Genomic DNA, 17,289 nt, shown 5'->3' on the forward strand with positions numbered 1-17,289 from the left:
GTTATTAGATCATGCAATTTAAAGTGAGCTGTTGTCATATATTATGAGGTCTTCAACCTGCCAACTCTTTGATTATATCCAAGTTATTGTGCAGGCGCTGCTAAATATTGTTGATTAGCTAGTATTACCCTTAAAAACTCATCTAGTGAAAGTGGGAAATTCATGTCATTGCAATGTAATAGTTAACTGCAGATTTAGTGGTTCCAGATGCTGGTTCTTTTTCTCTTTTTGTTTCGAATTGCTGACTGTTTTGATGGTGGAATGCTTTTGCACCTTGTATTTCTTGCTTAGAATGTAGTCAAGCACAGGTAGCAAGTTCAAGGCATTTGCACAGCAGGCCAACAATGCAGATGGTGTCTCTTTTTCTGTGCTTATTTTTTCTTGTTGGTATGGTTGCTGTCATTTTCACTTGGGTAGATAATGCAACCAGCAAATCTTGTAAAGCTTATGCAGGCAAGGTGAGATTGCTTGTCACAGATTGCTTAGCGGTTTAGTCTTTGAAACTTGATACAGAAATACTCCTGTCAACCGGAATGCCAGCTCGAACTTAAAACAAATGGCAACAATTAAAATTCAAGTACTTGGTTGGAGAGGATAGGATTGAGAAAGTATACTGCATATACTAGAGCCTAGATACCATTGAGCATTTCTGAAAATTGATGAATTTATTCATCGTTCAGAAAGTGGGCAAGAAGCTATTAGTCAGCTGGTATAGTTGGATTAGATAAGAAAAACAACCTCCTTCAGTGCATGGATGCATGTGTAAGAAAGCAGGTGGGTTTTTGATTAAAGATTTTTTTTTATTCATGCTAAGCTTTTGAAGCAAAGCCCCGAGTATTAATCAGAGAAAGATGCAACTGTAGGCATGTCCTAGAAAGAGGGGAATGCAGAAAGCATCATCCAGGTCAAGGAGCACCACAGCAATAAGTGGAATGCTGCCCTAACAAATCAATTTCAATTTTTTTTTTTTTTTTTGATGGAATCAATCTAGAAAATGTTAAATGCTCTCAAGAGCACAATAAAGCGAGCATCTTCTGAAAAGATCAAGGAACACCTGACAAAGTACACAACGGAATGGTGATATATGAAACTAGAGTTGGCACATGCTGTGGCCTGGGAAAGTTGATCCAAGAGTGGAGGAAATGCAGACGACCCAAGACACCTCTCCAAGATCTATGGTAGAATTGATTAGCCAGCAGGATTTGGTTTGCACATGTTCTTGAAGACAGATGTAATGTAGCTATTTTTCTCTGTAAAATGCAGCCACGTTCCATTCTTCTCCCTCTGAACTTCAATCTTCTAAATCAAACACCATTTTACTGCTCCTACCCGCACAACTGTGCTCCTGTGATGCTTGCCTTGAGCATATGCAATAGTTTCTGTGACATCTAGCATAAAGAGAGCAGAATACACTGTTCACACTTCACACATTTGCAAAAATAAGGCTAATGGAATTCATCATCCTTTTCTACACCTGAATGGGCAACCGAGTCATCAGGATCCTTCTTGGTCTCAGTGCCGTCCGTTCCTGAAATCATATTCTCACTTGAACTGTCATTACTTCCACTGATGATGTCAACCCTTTCATTGTTCATCTCTGTTTCTGCTACATCTTCAGGCTCCCCAGTGGTCTCAGCTTTTGCTGGTGTCTGCTCACTGGTTGCAGGAAGAGACTCATTACTGATGCCCATTCCTTTGGAAAGAGCTACATACCTAAGAACAAGTTGTTTATAGCAATTCAGAAGGCTTTCTACATCATCAACTGTCAAATCTCCAGCACGAGCAAATAAGAATGGGAACTCTTGGAAATGTCTGCTTAAGTTATCATCCTTCAGAAGATCTGTAGCTCCTTTCTTCTCCAAATCTGAGGTGGATGACCCGTGTGCATTGATTTATCCTTCATATCTCGGTCTATACTCACCTCAAATGATTGGTTTGCAACCTGATGCTTGCTCACAGACAAAGAATCATCTGAATTTCTGTTAGCTCTCAAACTCCCCATCTTATTCTCCAAAGCATCTAAAGTGGTTTGATTTCTTTGGCTCTCCGTGTTGGTGGATAGGCCTAATAAATGTTCTCTAGCAGATTCCATTTTCTTCTCAAACTCTACTTCATCCATTGAGAGTGATTGTGCATCAATGTTCCAGATGAAAGATTCTGCAGAGAGTATATTTGTGAAGAAATATGCCGCCTCAGAGACTAATCGTGATTGACGCCTGTACCGCTGTATGTATAGCAGGTTTGAATACAACTGTGGAGGGTTTGCCTGCATAGTACAGTAGTTCTCATAATTCCTTTCTGCAGGGCCCAGTTCATAAAATTGCAAATCATAACTATTGCACTGAACAAATTTGTAGCACATGTGCAAACTTGTTTCTGTTGCCTTAGAAAAGTTAGAATCTAGCAATATGATATGCATCGAAAGAATGGAAATACAATGTCATGGCATATTTATAAACTCAAAATGCAGGCAGAAACCCAATCTGAACTTGTAAGGATTTTTGATGTTTTTGCAGGCCGGATCTGTTGATTTAAAAGGCCTTACAAGCTAAACAGAACTTTTAGGGAATTAAAACTGTAGCCCTATATATATTTGTCAATAATTTTGTTTTACATATATAAAGAAATTTTACCAAATTACAATTGTAGCAATAAACAAATAAAAATAAAGAACCTTGGTTTCTGACAAATAAAGGAAAATTAAAAGAACTAGTTACAAACATGAAAGGAAAAGGTCATACCAAAAAAAGAACTTGAGGTAAAAAAGGAAAAATTGAAAATAACAACCACAAACAAATAAGAAAAATGTAATAAAATATTTCGTGTTTGAAGATATCATACAAAAAAACAATTCTCTTTGTTATTTTCAAAATTTTATGATAATGAATAAATAAAAAGATAAATAATTTAAAATTGTGTTGCGAACAGATAAAGAAATTATCATAATTAAAAAAAATCATGAGCAAACAAATTAGAAAATAAAATTAGAAATACAAGCTGTAAATGGATAAGGAAAAATTAAATTTATTGTGAAAGTAGATAAATATGAAAAAGTACCAAGAAAAATCTGAAAGATAAAAAAATCGAATTACTTTTAGTACTATTTTTTATAAATCATAATACACAAATTTAAAATTTCATACTATTTTTCATCAAATGTGCATTGCATACGCTTAGGTACCAGTCTTTTTTTTTTCCATTCTAAAGAAGATGAGAACGACTGAGTACTAGCAAAGGTTTAAAGTGTAAAGCACATGCTCTTTTTTTAAATTGCAGCGACTACATTAGATACATCAACGTGAGAAGAAAATGGTTCAAGTTTAGATTTTATAGACATTTAAACCACTTTCTTGTATTTTTCACACTCATTTTCCTTTCCATTTTTGGTATCATTTTTTATACCTTTTCCTTTCTTGTAATACTATGTTATTAATTTTTCACAGTTTTGGCTCAAAACAAAATCATTTAGCTACTTTACTAGCCATTCACTGCAATCAAAAACCTACATAACATATGAGCAAAACTTCCTGGGTTTAAACAAATTTAAAAGATTAATCAATTGCAAAGCAAAGTTTGAAACAGCGGCCCTCACAACATGGTAAAGGCCATTATAATGGTTTTCAGAGGCCTCTTACATTACATACATTAATAACAGGAACACAAATAACATCCATTCTCCGGCCACTATCCCATCATAGAAGCTGTTATTAACATTTGACTGTTCACCCGTATGAACCTTTAAAAATATATATATATAAAACTTTTGTATCAGGTGGAAGAATAATTCTTTGAATGGTGACAAGGGCAAATACCTTTGTTATTTTTAGTTAATTTCTGCAGTAATGATGAATAACAACCATTATAACAGCCACCATTTTAATCATAAAGAATCTCTGTCCAGGCAGATCCAGGCAAATATTGGCTGTTACAATGTTATACTAGTGAACAACAGGGTTACATGATTATTGAAAATTTGAAACTTGAATTTTAATCATATCACCAGATTATGATGAGTACATAAAATCAGTCACCACATATACTAATAATTGTGTTTCAGATTATGAACATGGCAGACTGGAACAGTCTATGTATTATTGCAGAACAAAAGCAGCAAATTATTAGTTAGAGAGCTTTCTTTTAAAGTATTTGCATGGACTCCAAACATACCTTTATTGTAACATAAATGAGGACCGGAAGGAATTCATCTGCTCCAGGAGGGTTGTCATTTGATGCAATAGAAGCATTTAGCAATAAGTTGTTAATGACTTTACAACAATTCAGGATACAAACAAGTTTGTCTCTAGGAGCCTTATACATATTGATCTTCTGCAGTTCCTTTTGTGCAAGCTATGACATAAATAAACAAAAATATTAGTGCTCATGAATTTCCCATGGACCCTGATAGAAATTTTCATATCATAGAATATCTATTTACGTGCTAGGACCTTGTCACATGCTCTATTTAGACAAGAAACAACGGTCAAGATAGCTAACTATGAAGATAACAAAGAATGATAACAACAGAATTGTAAATCCACTAACTGTTATGCAACAGAGAGAATATACAAAGAACATCAAAATAATAATTACATAATCAACATAATAATACAATATAAGACACGATACAAATCCATGCTACTCTCAAAGCAGTGTCATAGAATATGATGGCAGTACTTATGCCCTATAACAATTAGTATTCATAATTTGCCCTAAAAGATATTGAAGAGTTAATTTCAAGATTAAATCAATCCATGAACAATAGAGAATGCTAGGAAAAATACACCAATTAATAAGTAAAAGAGTAAAGCATAAGAATGTTAAAGATAACATTATAAATGTTTCAAATGGCTTTAAATATTTCAGATATTATGAATATCTAAACACTCGGTGACTTGCACCTCTCATTTGTGTCAGATCAATCATGCCTATGCCACTCCTCTGCCCCCGCCAGCACAAAGAAGAAGAAGAAGAAGAAAGATTATTGTAGGTTTTGATTGTTACCACTAGGTCTCAGCCAATTTGTATAACCAAGTGAGATCTAGATATAATCATGATTTCTTGAACCTAGGTAACATTGTCTATGTTCAATCCTTTATTCACAACTTCTCTCCATAAAAGATGTCTATGGATTAAACTTTAAAGTGTCTTTGGATGAATAACAAAAATGATTAAGCCTTTCTGTAATAACATTAAAAAAAGATGTCTAATGATGTTTCAACAATTGTGTATTTTTTCACTTCGCATTAACATATAATTGTCTGTTTGTGTTAGCTTATAAGGGTCCATAAATATTGTGCCCTATAGTTTATGAATATGAGATTGATAAAAGAAGGATAATGAAAGAAAACCCATGAAAATTATGAAGAAAAGAAAATGAGACTTAAAAAATGGACATAAATATTCTGCATTACGATGGTAAAAGCTAGCATGACTGTTACAAAAAGAATTGTGCAGTACCACCTCTTTCACTCACCAGCCATGATGTTTCATTTTGGAAGCTTGGTGTTATATCCAGATTTTCAGGGCGTACAAATTGTTGTAATAAAGCCATCTTCTCAAAAAGTTCTTCATCATGCTTCACATCTTCTGGCAGTGATGCAAAAACCCGATTAAACAGTTTTGTCATAACATATTTCTCCAGTCCCTGCAAGCGAACATCCACAGACATCCCAATATTTCAGAAAAATAAATAAATAACCAAACCCAACAAGCATGAATGAAAGTTTGTGATGTGACGAAAGGAGTCAGAACCATGGACTTTTTTAAGCCAATTCTTATCTGCCTTTAGAAAAGAGATGAAGCTTGATATGCAAATACACATAGGACACATGCTTACTCCAATGGTTTGAGAAAGAAAATCTTCCAAAGAGCCGAGGGAAAGCATATGAGCTACAATGTAAACTTTTGATCCACATAAAAGTAGAGAAGATAGTGTCACATTTAAATTGTCATAAGTCATATGCAATTAAAATGTTTATGCCACCATCATTAGAGATGTTAAGCCCAGAAGCTTTGCAGAGAATGGAAAGGCGCATATTTTATATGGATCTACAACCACTACAGGATCATCAAAAATAAAGCCTATAGATTTTGAAAGCAATTTTACAATTTTTTATATTTTAAACTGTTTCAAAACTAATAAAAAATATGAGATGGATGTGGTCTGCATTTGGAGCACAAAGGACAAATGAATTTGCCTAGTTCATAAGTTCTAGTTATTTAAATAATTAATAGAAATATAGAGTTGATCAGAGAAGAAAAAAGTAATTGGCTTGCACTTAATGTGGTTATAGTGGTGAAGATATCTAATTCGTGAGCTAAGTTAAAGCACAGCTAGAAACACTGGATGAGCAAAGATGCACATTTCTTTTTTCACACAGAGTACATAAAGAACCTCCAGCAGAGACTTAAAGTCTTTATATTTGATATTAACTCTACTACAGAAGAAGAATAGATCTAACCAATCAAATAAAACAACAGATCTGATTAGTAAGTGAAAAATAAATACAAACACGATGGTGAATGGATAACAATGCCTAAAAGCACAAAAAGGGAAAATAAAGGAAAGGAGGAGGATGGGGGGGGGGGAGGGGAGGAGTTAACAGAAAATACAGGATTGCCCGATCTGGCTGAACCCCCACTTTTCTTTAATTAGATAATTAGGAATCAGACGCAAATCATCGAACATCCAAAATGCATACCTTTTTAGAGCATGGATATCAGCCACATATATGAATTCATGCTGCCTCATGAATCCAAAACATGAGTTCAGGCCCCAGTTATGTAGAAAATAATCGGGAACAGTGCATAAGCATAAGACATATTAATTTGACTAACAAAACAGCAATATCCAATAGTCCCTCTCATGCAAGATGTAGATGCCAAGCCATCTGAGCATGGAACAACACTCAAAATAACTGTTTTTCTTCCAACATGTTTGTAACATGCCATTCAATTGATTCTTTGACCCAAAGTACAATAATAACCACTTCTTTACTCTCAACTAAAACCACTTCTTTACTTTCAACTAAGTCTGATATAAAGTGACAATCCACGTAATATGTTTCTTATGTTCAAGGAATACTTGGCTGTTGATTCAACCCCCAAGCGACTAGCTGCCATGGTACTCTTTTAAATGACCCTTACCTAGAAGCTTCAATTTTACAAGAATGAACAACCATTAGACTTTGCACTAAATCGTGCACCTGCACTTTGTTTCCTGATCTTCAAGGTTAATATGCTATCTCCAACAAAGGTACAAAATAAGTCGTTGATCTTAAAGATACAGTAACCAGTTGTTGATGTTAAAGGCACAATGAACAGAGGTTGATCTTAGACTGTTAATGGCTTTTTAGTAGACATTAGATAACACTTAGACACCAATTGGCCATTTTATTCATACATATTGATCAGCAGCATTTCTTGGGCATCTAAGATTTCTTATTAATGCATCCATGTGAGATATCCTACAAACTTGCATAATCTGGCCAATAACACGAACCAATAATGAGACATCGAGACAAATAATCATCATGTAGTTTGGTTGAATTACCAATCTTATGCATTGCCAAACAGTTCACCTTGATCAGCTAGAGTCTTGGTATCCAAGTCCTTACATTTTCTACAAATCTGGACCCAAGTATATTAGGCTTGGTTAAAAGATATGTCATGTACTTCCTCTGGCACAAATAAATCATTTTCTTGAGTCTTGCCACTCACCACTTAGACTCACAAACAGTATCTCATGTTCTCAAGATCTGTGCACTATAGCACCCTTGCATGACCCTTTCATGACCTAGGACCGGAGGCTCGCATCAGGATAAGAAGAAATATTGAACAAAAACAGAGCATAGCAATACACATACTCAGTTCAGTTTGAATTAACCCATCTAACCTCAGAATTGAACACAAAGGGGATCCATGCCGGTTTGTTCTAGTGATGTGTTTCATAGCATCTAAATCATTTTGGCATGCTCTTCTATAGAATTGGACATAAATACATTCCAACTAAAATTAACGATCCATTCATTCTAGAAAGGAAATCCCACTTGAGAGAATCTTAAGCAACACGTCTAAGCATTGTTTGATAAGCGTCTTCTCATATGTTGAGCAAGAAAATATCAAGCACTTTTGCACTGATTGAAGTTTCATGGAAGAATCAAAGATAGGGTGCAAATTTTTGAATATGTGCACGCACATATATAAAGTGGTACTGCTAAACATCTAATAAGGGTTCTTTATATTTGGTTCAAGATTTGTCTGGAGAAGCAAATAAATGATAAATTCCTGCTCCTGTACTATACTGATGGAATCTAGAAAGAGAGGAATATGAATAATTATACTTCATAATGATGGCATGGAATATCTATGAGACCTCAGGACTTCTTATACAGAAGTTAAATCTTCTCACATAGATGTTCCTTGTTTGACCTTAAATTGCATGTAGAGTTATTCCCTGATTGTGCAGACTTTGGCATATTTCATCCTTATGCTTTCCATTCTCAGCACCAGGCAATATATTTCCAAAAAGGCATCAAGAAAATACTGCTGATTTCCATTTTATGGACAAAGATAAATATGAGAAAGCTTACCTCACCAGCACTTTCCAGCTCTTCTTCTGAACTACCAGCCCAAAGTGTATGGGCCCTAAAAGCCCCTTCCATATTGGCAAGAAATGCTTGCACAGCAGCACTATCTTTTTCTGGATCAGGAGCTTTATTTGAAAAGGACACAATGAAACTGCCAAGTAAAATAAACTCAAATTTATCTACATAATGCATTTTATTGCAATTTTAATTTACAGAAGTAACACTTTTTGTATGCTGCAAACAAGCGGTTGGTCTGATGTCCAGCGCGACATGAATGTCACTAACCAAGCCCAGACAAGGTCTTAATCAAAAATAATTAATTAAAAATAGATCCAAAAGAAACCACCTAAATATGGTCGGATATTTCAAAATAGGAGAGAGAAGATATGAGAATGTATCTACACAAGTTTTCTCAGTCACATTACTCACCCTAGGCTGATCCAGTTTACAACATGGAAAGGTGATCTTGTAAAGTAGAACCACCACATGAACCAGACTATATAGTTTGATGACAACGTAGTTATAATATGTGAAAATACTAATTAAAACTTCATAAAGAAACAAGAAGGAACAGAAGAGCAAGCCTGCACAAACAAAAAAGAAGAACATTATGTGAAGCTATAATAATTAACAATAATGAAATTTTTAAGAATGGCACCATAAACAATTGTGAATATGTTCCACTCTGCATCATAAACAGTTATAATTATAATTCGATATATCATCATGACTTATTTAATACAGACTTGTTTGACAGAAAGCTGGATCATTTACCTGCTCCAATTGCATGTGACACCACCTCTTTTATTATTCTCTGACTATGAAATGACCTGAATATTTTTATTGCCTTTTTCTCAAATGAACTTAAGGCATGTTGCGACACCAAGATATATTGCATTCTAAATGGTTCATACTCCATAGTTCATATAATATCTAAACCTTAGTTGTTGTATATCCTACCAAGGTTGCCTACGCTGCTCATGTTGTGATTTTGTAGACCTTCTCTAGTAGTTGATTTCACTTCAATTGCATTCCAGGAGGCTCATGGTGCAGTCTCTCCATGGGAACCCAACTACACTATTAGGGATTAAAATGTCCTTTTAAATTTGTTTGCCAAAATTAGAAAAATCAAGAACTTTAAGAATTTGACAGTATAGCAGGGTTGATATACAGGATCAAATGCAATGCCCCTATTTTGTAGATAATTGAAAAGGCAGAAACATTACTTTGGAAACACATAGTAGGTGTCTCTATAGTGGTTGCTGGCTGAATATGTTGCAACAAAATAGAGACTACCATCTTTCTCAAAGCTTATCTGACATTCGCCTCTTCTTTACATACTACAAGCCTGGATGATCTCCCTTTAGATCTAAGAAATTTTGAACTCTGCATCTTAAGACATGGAATGATCCCAAAGGACGCCATGGTGGGTCTTTCACCAGATACTACAACTGCACATGGCATCAAAAATGTTGCAAGTCCTGGCTTTGACATGGAGGTCACAGTAGCAAACATTTCTTCCTTGTTGTAAACTCCAAAAGAAAGGAGGAATGCTATAGCATGACAATAAGACAATGAGGCAAAACTTGATGATTTATTAGCCAGTTGCAGATGAAGTAGAGTGCCATTTTTGGTGTCATCCTTCTTTTTTCTTTTTTCCAAAATTCTCTGCCAAGTAAATGAGGATTTGAAGGACATAATGCATCTTGGATGAGAATCAAGTTGGAGTCACTCTTTTCAACTTGTCTCTTGAGAGATGATGTTTCCCAGAAACCTACTGTCTTTACTTTCCTTTTCCGCAAAAATAATGGTCGATGGTGGGAATTGATCTTTGCTCTCAGTTTCCCATAAACTAAACTCATGAAACATAGACTGAGCTTACACAAAAGAAAGTACCTGGTGATCTCAAAGAGTATCATTCTATCATATTCCTATCTCTAGCAAGCTCTTCAATCCTAATTCCTATCATGAGCTTAACAACAACTGTCATTACAGTTCTTGGGATGGGCAAAACGGCTCCAATAAGAAGCCCCTGACGCACCAAAACAAATCATCGCAACGAATAAAAGGTTCAATCAAGATACAAAAAAAATGCCACTCAAGACCGAAAGTAAAGAATAATGAGCTCCATGAAGCCGGCATCAGCTAACCAGTTTTCGATTGCATTGCAAGTGACGAAAGAGGGGTTGCGAGGAGAGAGAGAGAGAGAGAGAGAGAGGATTCCAGGAGGGGGTGACCTCTTGATGGATTTGACGAAATCGGCAGCGGAGGGGTGGCGCATGCGCTCCAGGAAGTCGTGCCATGTGAGAGGGGCCATGGAGGACCCAAAGGCGTCGGAGCCGCCGCCGCCGTCCATTCGCTTCAGAAAAGCCTCCGCCTTGGCCTTCCAATCGACCAAATTCTTTGGCTTGGAAGAGGGGGACGGAGGGGATCCGATCAATCACCGACCTCCACCGAAGAGACTCGAGAAGATACAAGGATGGAATCGGAAGCCTGAAGCTCGAAGACTTCGACGGCGATGGCAGGGCATGAGTCACGAGTCATCGCTCATCACCGATCTGTTTTTTCTCTTTTGGTTTTTCCCTTTTGCTTTTGTTTTTTCAAAAAATAAATACATAAATTGACGTGGACCTGAAGCATGATGGCCCAGTGTCTCCCTTATTGGGCTTCATAGGAGATGGCCCTATACACTTGCTCTACGAGTATTTGATGGGCCTTGGTTATTTTGCCGATTTAAGCCCAAGAAAACCCACAATACGCCATTCATTAGCCTTTTTTCTGTTATTAGTCTGATTTTGTTTAGTGAAAGATCAAGATATAAGATGAGTGATCTAATGATTGCATTTCTAGTTTAAGTGCTGGTGCTATGATTTGATTTAGATTCAACATTCTTATGTCTTTGGCTATTTGCTAATGTCGTGCAGGGTCGGATAGGATGCATGGGTATCGTTAACTTATTGAGTTTAGAATATTCCCAAGCCTAAAATCAATTGATACAGCGCAAGTAAGAATAAGCGTGCAATGTAACCTATAGATTATGCATTTTACATAATTAGGGGCAAAACTTGTATGCACAATCTTCACCTTCATGCCGTCATAATTATGTAGTAAGGTGGCTTGGAAGGAGGATGATGCATGCTTCTAACAATAAAAGTATTTATCGTTCAATAAATTATTGTTGTTACTACTATTATTTTTATTAATAGTATTCATTGGAAAGAGCAATATAATTATTGCGTATCTTACTAGCTATGTTAGGATGGTAAGGTCCTAAGCAATACATATCTTAAACATAAATACCGGGCATAAATGCAAGCATGCCTCTATATAACGTGAATCATGAATTTCTTCATATAATATATAAACATGATAAGAATTTGATGCAGGGTTGCCATATGTGGGTGGAGTGTATGGCTTATGCCATGCATAGATGACTCAACACTAATATTAGCATGAGCTAGCGCCCTTTTCAAAATTGCATGGGTGCATCCATACCAATCTAGCATGGTAGAGAGTTGATATGCATATTCCTCTTCGTTTCGAGGACACCATGATCGTATTAATTCGTTGTGAGATTGATAAGGTTGGCTTAATTCTATTTATCGAACAATAATTCCAACTGTCATCGGACTTCTGCCGAGATTTTAGCAAGAAACTTGGGTGGCCCTAGTAGGCCTTTTGGCCCTCAACTGATGAAGCTAGCTCAATGGATGTCTCTTTCCTTTGGAATCCTTAAAATCAACTCGGATGGTGCAGTGTGACAGTGTTGGATGGTAGTCAGATTTGTTATTAAAAACTATTCTATCTTCTTCCCCTGTTTCTTTTGTAGAACTAGTAGTTGCTTGGGCAGAGGCGACATGTGCACCTTTTCAATTTCATGCGCATCAACTTTGGCTTGAAAGGGTCTTTGCTACTATTTTGCCATAGATCTCAACCAAAGCTGCAACAAAGGAGATAAATAGATCTCTATTGCAAGATATGGAAGAGGATCTTGGTTTTATTTTAGGCCTTGGATGAGTTGTTCTCATTGCAGGTCATACCATCGCATCTTTTAAGTTGGCTTATTTGTTGTATAATGGTTTCCATGATGCAGGCCTTAATTTTGGCTTAAGTACCCTTTTCTAGAAGGTCACCTTGTATGTTATCTAGAAGGTGTACACAAAATACAATGTGAGAAATAGGCAGAAACGTTTCAGGCGGTCCTGTCGAAGCACAGGACTTCTCAATTATCCAAGCTGCCACGGCAAATTGAATTCAGTTCCAACCTACCAACAAAGTTAACCGGCCTTGGACACCGTAATCTGTCCAAAATCCAAGGACCGTCGCTCCACTGCCCCAGCGAAATTCCCCCACCGTTTACAAACCACACGTTCGCGGAAGGTCTCGGCCTTTACCACGCCGGTTCGTGAACCGCGGCAGACGCGCGGGAGAGACCTAACTTCATCCAAATCTAATTAGATCGGAGAAAACGAGAAAAGCGAGAGGTAATATTCTGGAAGGTCCCTGGCTTTTATCAGACCGGTTTGTAACATGGCGGGGAAATCCACCAGAGACACCTAACTTCATCAAGATGTAATTAAGCCGACCAAGGAGGGCAGAGAGGATCTTCTTCGACACGACGGCAGATGGTCCATCGAGCATCGAGAGTGAGGTAACGGCAGGAGCAGCGTCCGTCACAAGTCATGCCATCGCATCTCCTAAGTGGGCTTATCTGTTGTTATAATGGTTTCCATGATGCAGGCCTTAATTTTGGCTTAACTCTTTTTCTAGAAGGTCACCTTGCATGGTTCGTTTCGCTAGCTTTAAATTCACGGCGTTACATTTCTGCATTACTCGCCGTATCCTGGTGCTCCATTGCGGGTATTTTGTCCTCCTCCTCCTCGCTTTCCCTCCTCCTCTCTGGCTCGATCTGGGACCCAAGAGAGGTGCCGTAGAAGGAGGGGAAGAAACGGAGAAGGGAAGAGGAGAAGAAGTGAAGTGGAGATAGGGAGGAGCCAATGAAGGTCCGAAGCGGCGGTGGCTGCGGCGAGAGCAGAGTCTCGGCGAGATTGATCGTTGTTGCCTTCGTCGTCGGCTTCGGCATTGGAGTGCTGTTCTCGGACAGGTGGCTTCTTTCTCGTTTTCAGACTGGTCCCGTTCTCAACTCGAATGTCCTTTCCCCGTTACTTACCGAACAGAATCAGGATCTCCATTCGTGACAAAATCCCTTTTGTCTTTATTTTTTTTAAAAAAATCTTTTTTCCCCTGTTCCTTGAAGTGATTGCCTTCATTTGTTTAAAACCGGTATATTTTTCCTTCAGTTCTTGAGCTATTTCTATTATTAGATGCTCTTTCTTTGTCCATTTGATTCATTTTTCTTCCGAAAATTAGTTTTTTTTTTTTTTTGTTCTTTCTATCTTTTTGGCCGGTTGATTGGTCTGATGGTTGGTGGTTTGATGTGGAAGGTTCTGGACCGCCGCAGACTCAAATGGCCATGTTATCTCGGGGCCGTGGCAGGAGCAAGAGCTTGAGGTCATCTCGGGTGACTGCACCACCAAAAAGGTCAGCTTTGATTCTCACAGCCAAGTAAATATTGTGGCAGATTCTGTTCCCCCCAAGGTGAATTCTTCTCTAATTGTAAATTATTATGGACATTAGAAGCCTGTCCCGGATAACGATACAATGGGAGACGTGACCAAGGCCCATGAAGCTATACAGTGCGTATAAGAATCTTGAATAATGTAGCTTTGCTGTAATTCTTTCTCCCTTGTTTGAACCGAGTAGAGATTAACTCACAGTCATCTGATCGTTGTTCAGGTCTCTGGACAAAACAATAGCTACACTCCAGATGGAGCTCACAGCCACACGGAGCTCTAAAGAGTTGATGGGATCGGATGGTTTCCAGTCAATGCCTTCATCCAACCAGCAGAAGAAGAAGGCTTTCGTCGTGATCGGGATAAACACTGCATTTAGCAGCAGGAAGAGGCGGGACTCGGTCAGAGCCACCTGGATGCCTCAAGGTTTGTTCCACCCCCCACCCTCACAAATAGGAAATTATCCTTTTCAATGATCACATCGTTTTCCAGTTAGAATTATGCTTGTTTTGCTGTCTTTCTTGTGTGATCCGCATGAATTTTTTGGATCCATAAACATCCAAAATGTTAAATCTAACGAGATATAATAGTTCATGGAGAATATGCTCATTTTGGACTGCCTGGTCTCAGTGAGCGAAAGAACAAGGATTTTTTGTATGTATATGGATGTTTTAGTACTGAATGTGATTCTCATATGGCAAGCGCATGAATATGCTGCAATTTATATTTGGCTGTTGCAGTAATAATCAAAGTAAACATTCGATCATTCATATGTATAATAAAGTCTCAAAATTCTTGAAATTGTTTTAACTTTTAAGAACTTTCAACCATTTTAGTTAGCTTTACCTCTTTTACTGTTTTTATATTTATTTTTATAGACCTTACATTGTATGCCTTTCCCAGGTGAAAAGCTCCAAAAACTAGAACGTGAGAAAGGACTTGTCATCCGATTCATGATTGGTCACAGGTAATTTATAAATTCAGGCTAGTTTCTGAGTCAAAAAAAAAAAAAAAAAAAAGCAAAACAAAAACTTCTGAATCTTTGATTTTTAGTGGATGAATTTAATTATTTGTTCAGAAACCCATGCTTTGGGATGGAATTATAATTTCAAAGTCAACAAATTTTAGGCAGCTTGCATTCATGCTAGGAAGGAAGATAGTTAAAATAGCGAATGGGTAAATGAAATTCGGATGTGTTGATGACACAGAAGATAATTTATGAATTAGATAGAGATGGATTTTCATTTAGAAATGGGTTTATTTTCTACCTAACTATTTTCTTTTCAATGCCTTCATGGTATAATGTTGCTTTATCTTCAATAATCCTTGTGAAAACTTTCTAGCTGTTAGTTATAAGCTGTTACAATAATAAATAGAGGCAGTGCATGTACTGCTGGAAAATTCAACACTAACCACAGTTATTTCTATGCAGTGCGACATCCGATAGCATTCTTGATCAAGCTATTGATGCAGAAGAGGCTCAGCATAACGATTTTCTAAGGCTGGTAAGGCATATTCTGCGAGTATTCTGATAGTAAGAATCCCAGACTTAATGAAACATAGTTTACATGCAAACTGACTGTGTTTCATTGTTACAGGATCATGTTGAAGGTTATCACAAACTATCTGCAAAAACAAAAATATATTTCGCTACTGCAGTTGCCAAATGGGATGCTGACTTTTATGTCAAGGTGGATGATGATGTCCATGTTAATCTAGGTTTGTCTTTGGGCTTCTATTATTGGAGACTTTTTCTCTTGTTGCACTCATGGTTGATGAAGATGCTGAAGTATTTCATCCATATTGCAGGTATGCTTGCTGGGACACTCGCCCGTTACAGATCAAAGCCCAGGACCTACATTGGGTGTATGAAGTCCGGCCCAGTTCTTTCTCAGAAGTAAGCATCTAATTATTGTTTACCGAAAAGGTTATCTTTAAACAAACAAAGAAAAAAAAAAAAAAAAAACAATTTTTATGTCTGAATTGTTCATATGTGTTTCAGGGATGTGAAGTATCATGAACCTGAATACTGGAAATTTGGAGAGGACGGAAACAAATACTTCCGTCATGCAACTGGGCAGATCTATGCCGTCTCGAAAGATCTAGCCACATACATTTCCATCAACCAGTAAGAATAGGACAAAAGAGAGAGATTTTAGTATGCAGGAAATGATGATAGCATTCTGATAAGTTGATCATGGTGCAGGCCTATACTGCACAAATATGCTAATGAAGATGTATCACTTGGCGCTTGGCTTATTGGCCTTGAAGTGGAGCACATAGATGAGCGTAACATGTGCTGTGGAACTCCACCAGGTGCAGTATCAATGCTTCTGGTTGTTAATTTTTCTGATGATTCTCTTCTCAAATAATGCAGTACTTCATTGTTTATCTTTTCTTTTTCTGCAGACTGTGAGTGGAAGGCCCAGGCAGGGAATGTCTGCATTGCATCCTTCGATTGGAGTTGCAGCGGGATCTGCGAATCGGATGAGAGGATGATGGAAGTTCATAAAAAATGCAGTGAGGGAGATGATGGCCTTTGGCGTGCTCTCTTGTGATAGATTTTCTCCTAGTTAATGAATATCAGATTCTATCCGGTCATCTCTCTTTTTTCCTCAAAAAGAGAAGAGAAGAAAAAGGTCATCATTCCACCACTAGACCAGATCAATGTACCTTACCTTTAGCAAAATTATAATTGAGATACATTGTAATTGAATCCTTTACTGTACACTAGGTTGTTACTAAAAATCTTGATAAAAGAAAAATTGGGAAGTTCAAAGCTTGGAATTGAGATTTAAAAAAAAAAAAAAAAAAAAAAAAAAATATATATATATATATATATATATATATATATATATACATTGTACTAGAGCCCCCAACAAGATTCACACTATTTTTTTGGATACCGGTAATTAACAACAATGCAAACACGGATTTCTCTATTAAGTTGTACAGTTTACATCTTGTTTCTAGTCATGGCGACATTACTGGCCATGTTGACACATATTATAGACTGCGACATCACAGTGGCCCTTCTGGGGTTTATGTTGAGAGTACTTCTGGTGTAAACTAGCTGCCCTTTGGCATGGAAAAGAATAAGTAGCAAGAGCTGGAAAACAGGTGATGGA

General features: G+C 37.2%; 2 protein-coding genes across 3 annotated transcripts; one reads left to right on the forward strand and one right to left on the reverse strand.

The window, feature by feature from the left end:
* Positions 1-896: 896 nt before the first annotated feature.
* Positions 897-11,163, reverse strand: LOC105048713 (vacuolar protein sorting-associated protein 9A). Its single transcript, XM_073261396.1, is given in 6 exon segments — positions 897-1,888; positions 1,891-2,266; positions 4,168-4,347; positions 5,474-5,644; positions 8,592-8,739; positions 10,826-11,163. Coding segments are annotated over 6 exon segments (1,437 nt in total). The 5' UTR covers positions 10,945-11,163; the 3' UTR covers positions 897-1,445.
* A 2,317-nt stretch (positions 11,164-13,480) lies between these two features.
* LOC105037034 (beta-1,3-galactosyltransferase 7-like) lies at positions 13,481-16,931 on the forward strand. 2 transcript variants are annotated; one of them, XM_010912739.3, is made up of 11 exons: positions 13,481-13,692; positions 14,033-14,129; positions 14,226-14,284; positions 14,385-14,587; positions 15,065-15,128; positions 15,594-15,666; positions 15,760-15,880; positions 15,971-16,058; positions 16,164-16,289; positions 16,368-16,477; positions 16,571-16,931. In XM_010912739.3, exons 1-11 carry the CDS (start codon positions 13,586-13,588, stop codon positions 16,717-16,719), a joined length of 1,197 nt encoding a protein of 398 aa, XP_010911041.1. In that variant the 5' UTR covers positions 13,481-13,585; the 3' UTR covers positions 16,720-16,931. The 2 variants fall into 2 exon arrangements, with proteins under 2 accessions (XP_010911041.1, XP_073117498.1); XM_073261397.1 differs by having other exon boundaries at positions 15,760-16,058.
* The last annotated feature ends 358 nt before the right edge of the window (positions 16,932-17,289 follow it).

The sequence above is a fragment of the Elaeis guineensis genome, chromosome 7, assembly GCF_000442705.2.
Source record: "Elaeis guineensis isolate ETL-2024a chromosome 7, EG11, whole genome shotgun sequence".
In the NCBI taxonomy this organism is placed as follows: Eukaryota; Viridiplantae; Streptophyta; class Magnoliopsida; order Arecales; family Arecaceae; genus Elaeis; species Elaeis guineensis.

Coding starts and splice junctions, on each gene's coding strand:
- LOC105037034 (XM_073261397.1), top strand. CDS start 13,586: ATGAAGGTCCGAAGCGGCGGTGGCTGCGGCGAGAGCAGAGTCTCGGCG. Junction 14,588..15,064: donor AGCCACCTGGATGCCTCAAG/GTTTGTTCCACC, acceptor TGCCTTTCCCAG/GTGAAAAGCTCCAAAAACTA. Junction 16,059..16,163: donor GGCCCAGTTCTTTCTCAGAA/GTAAGCATCTAA, acceptor TATGTGTTTCAG/GGATGTGAAGTATCATGAAC.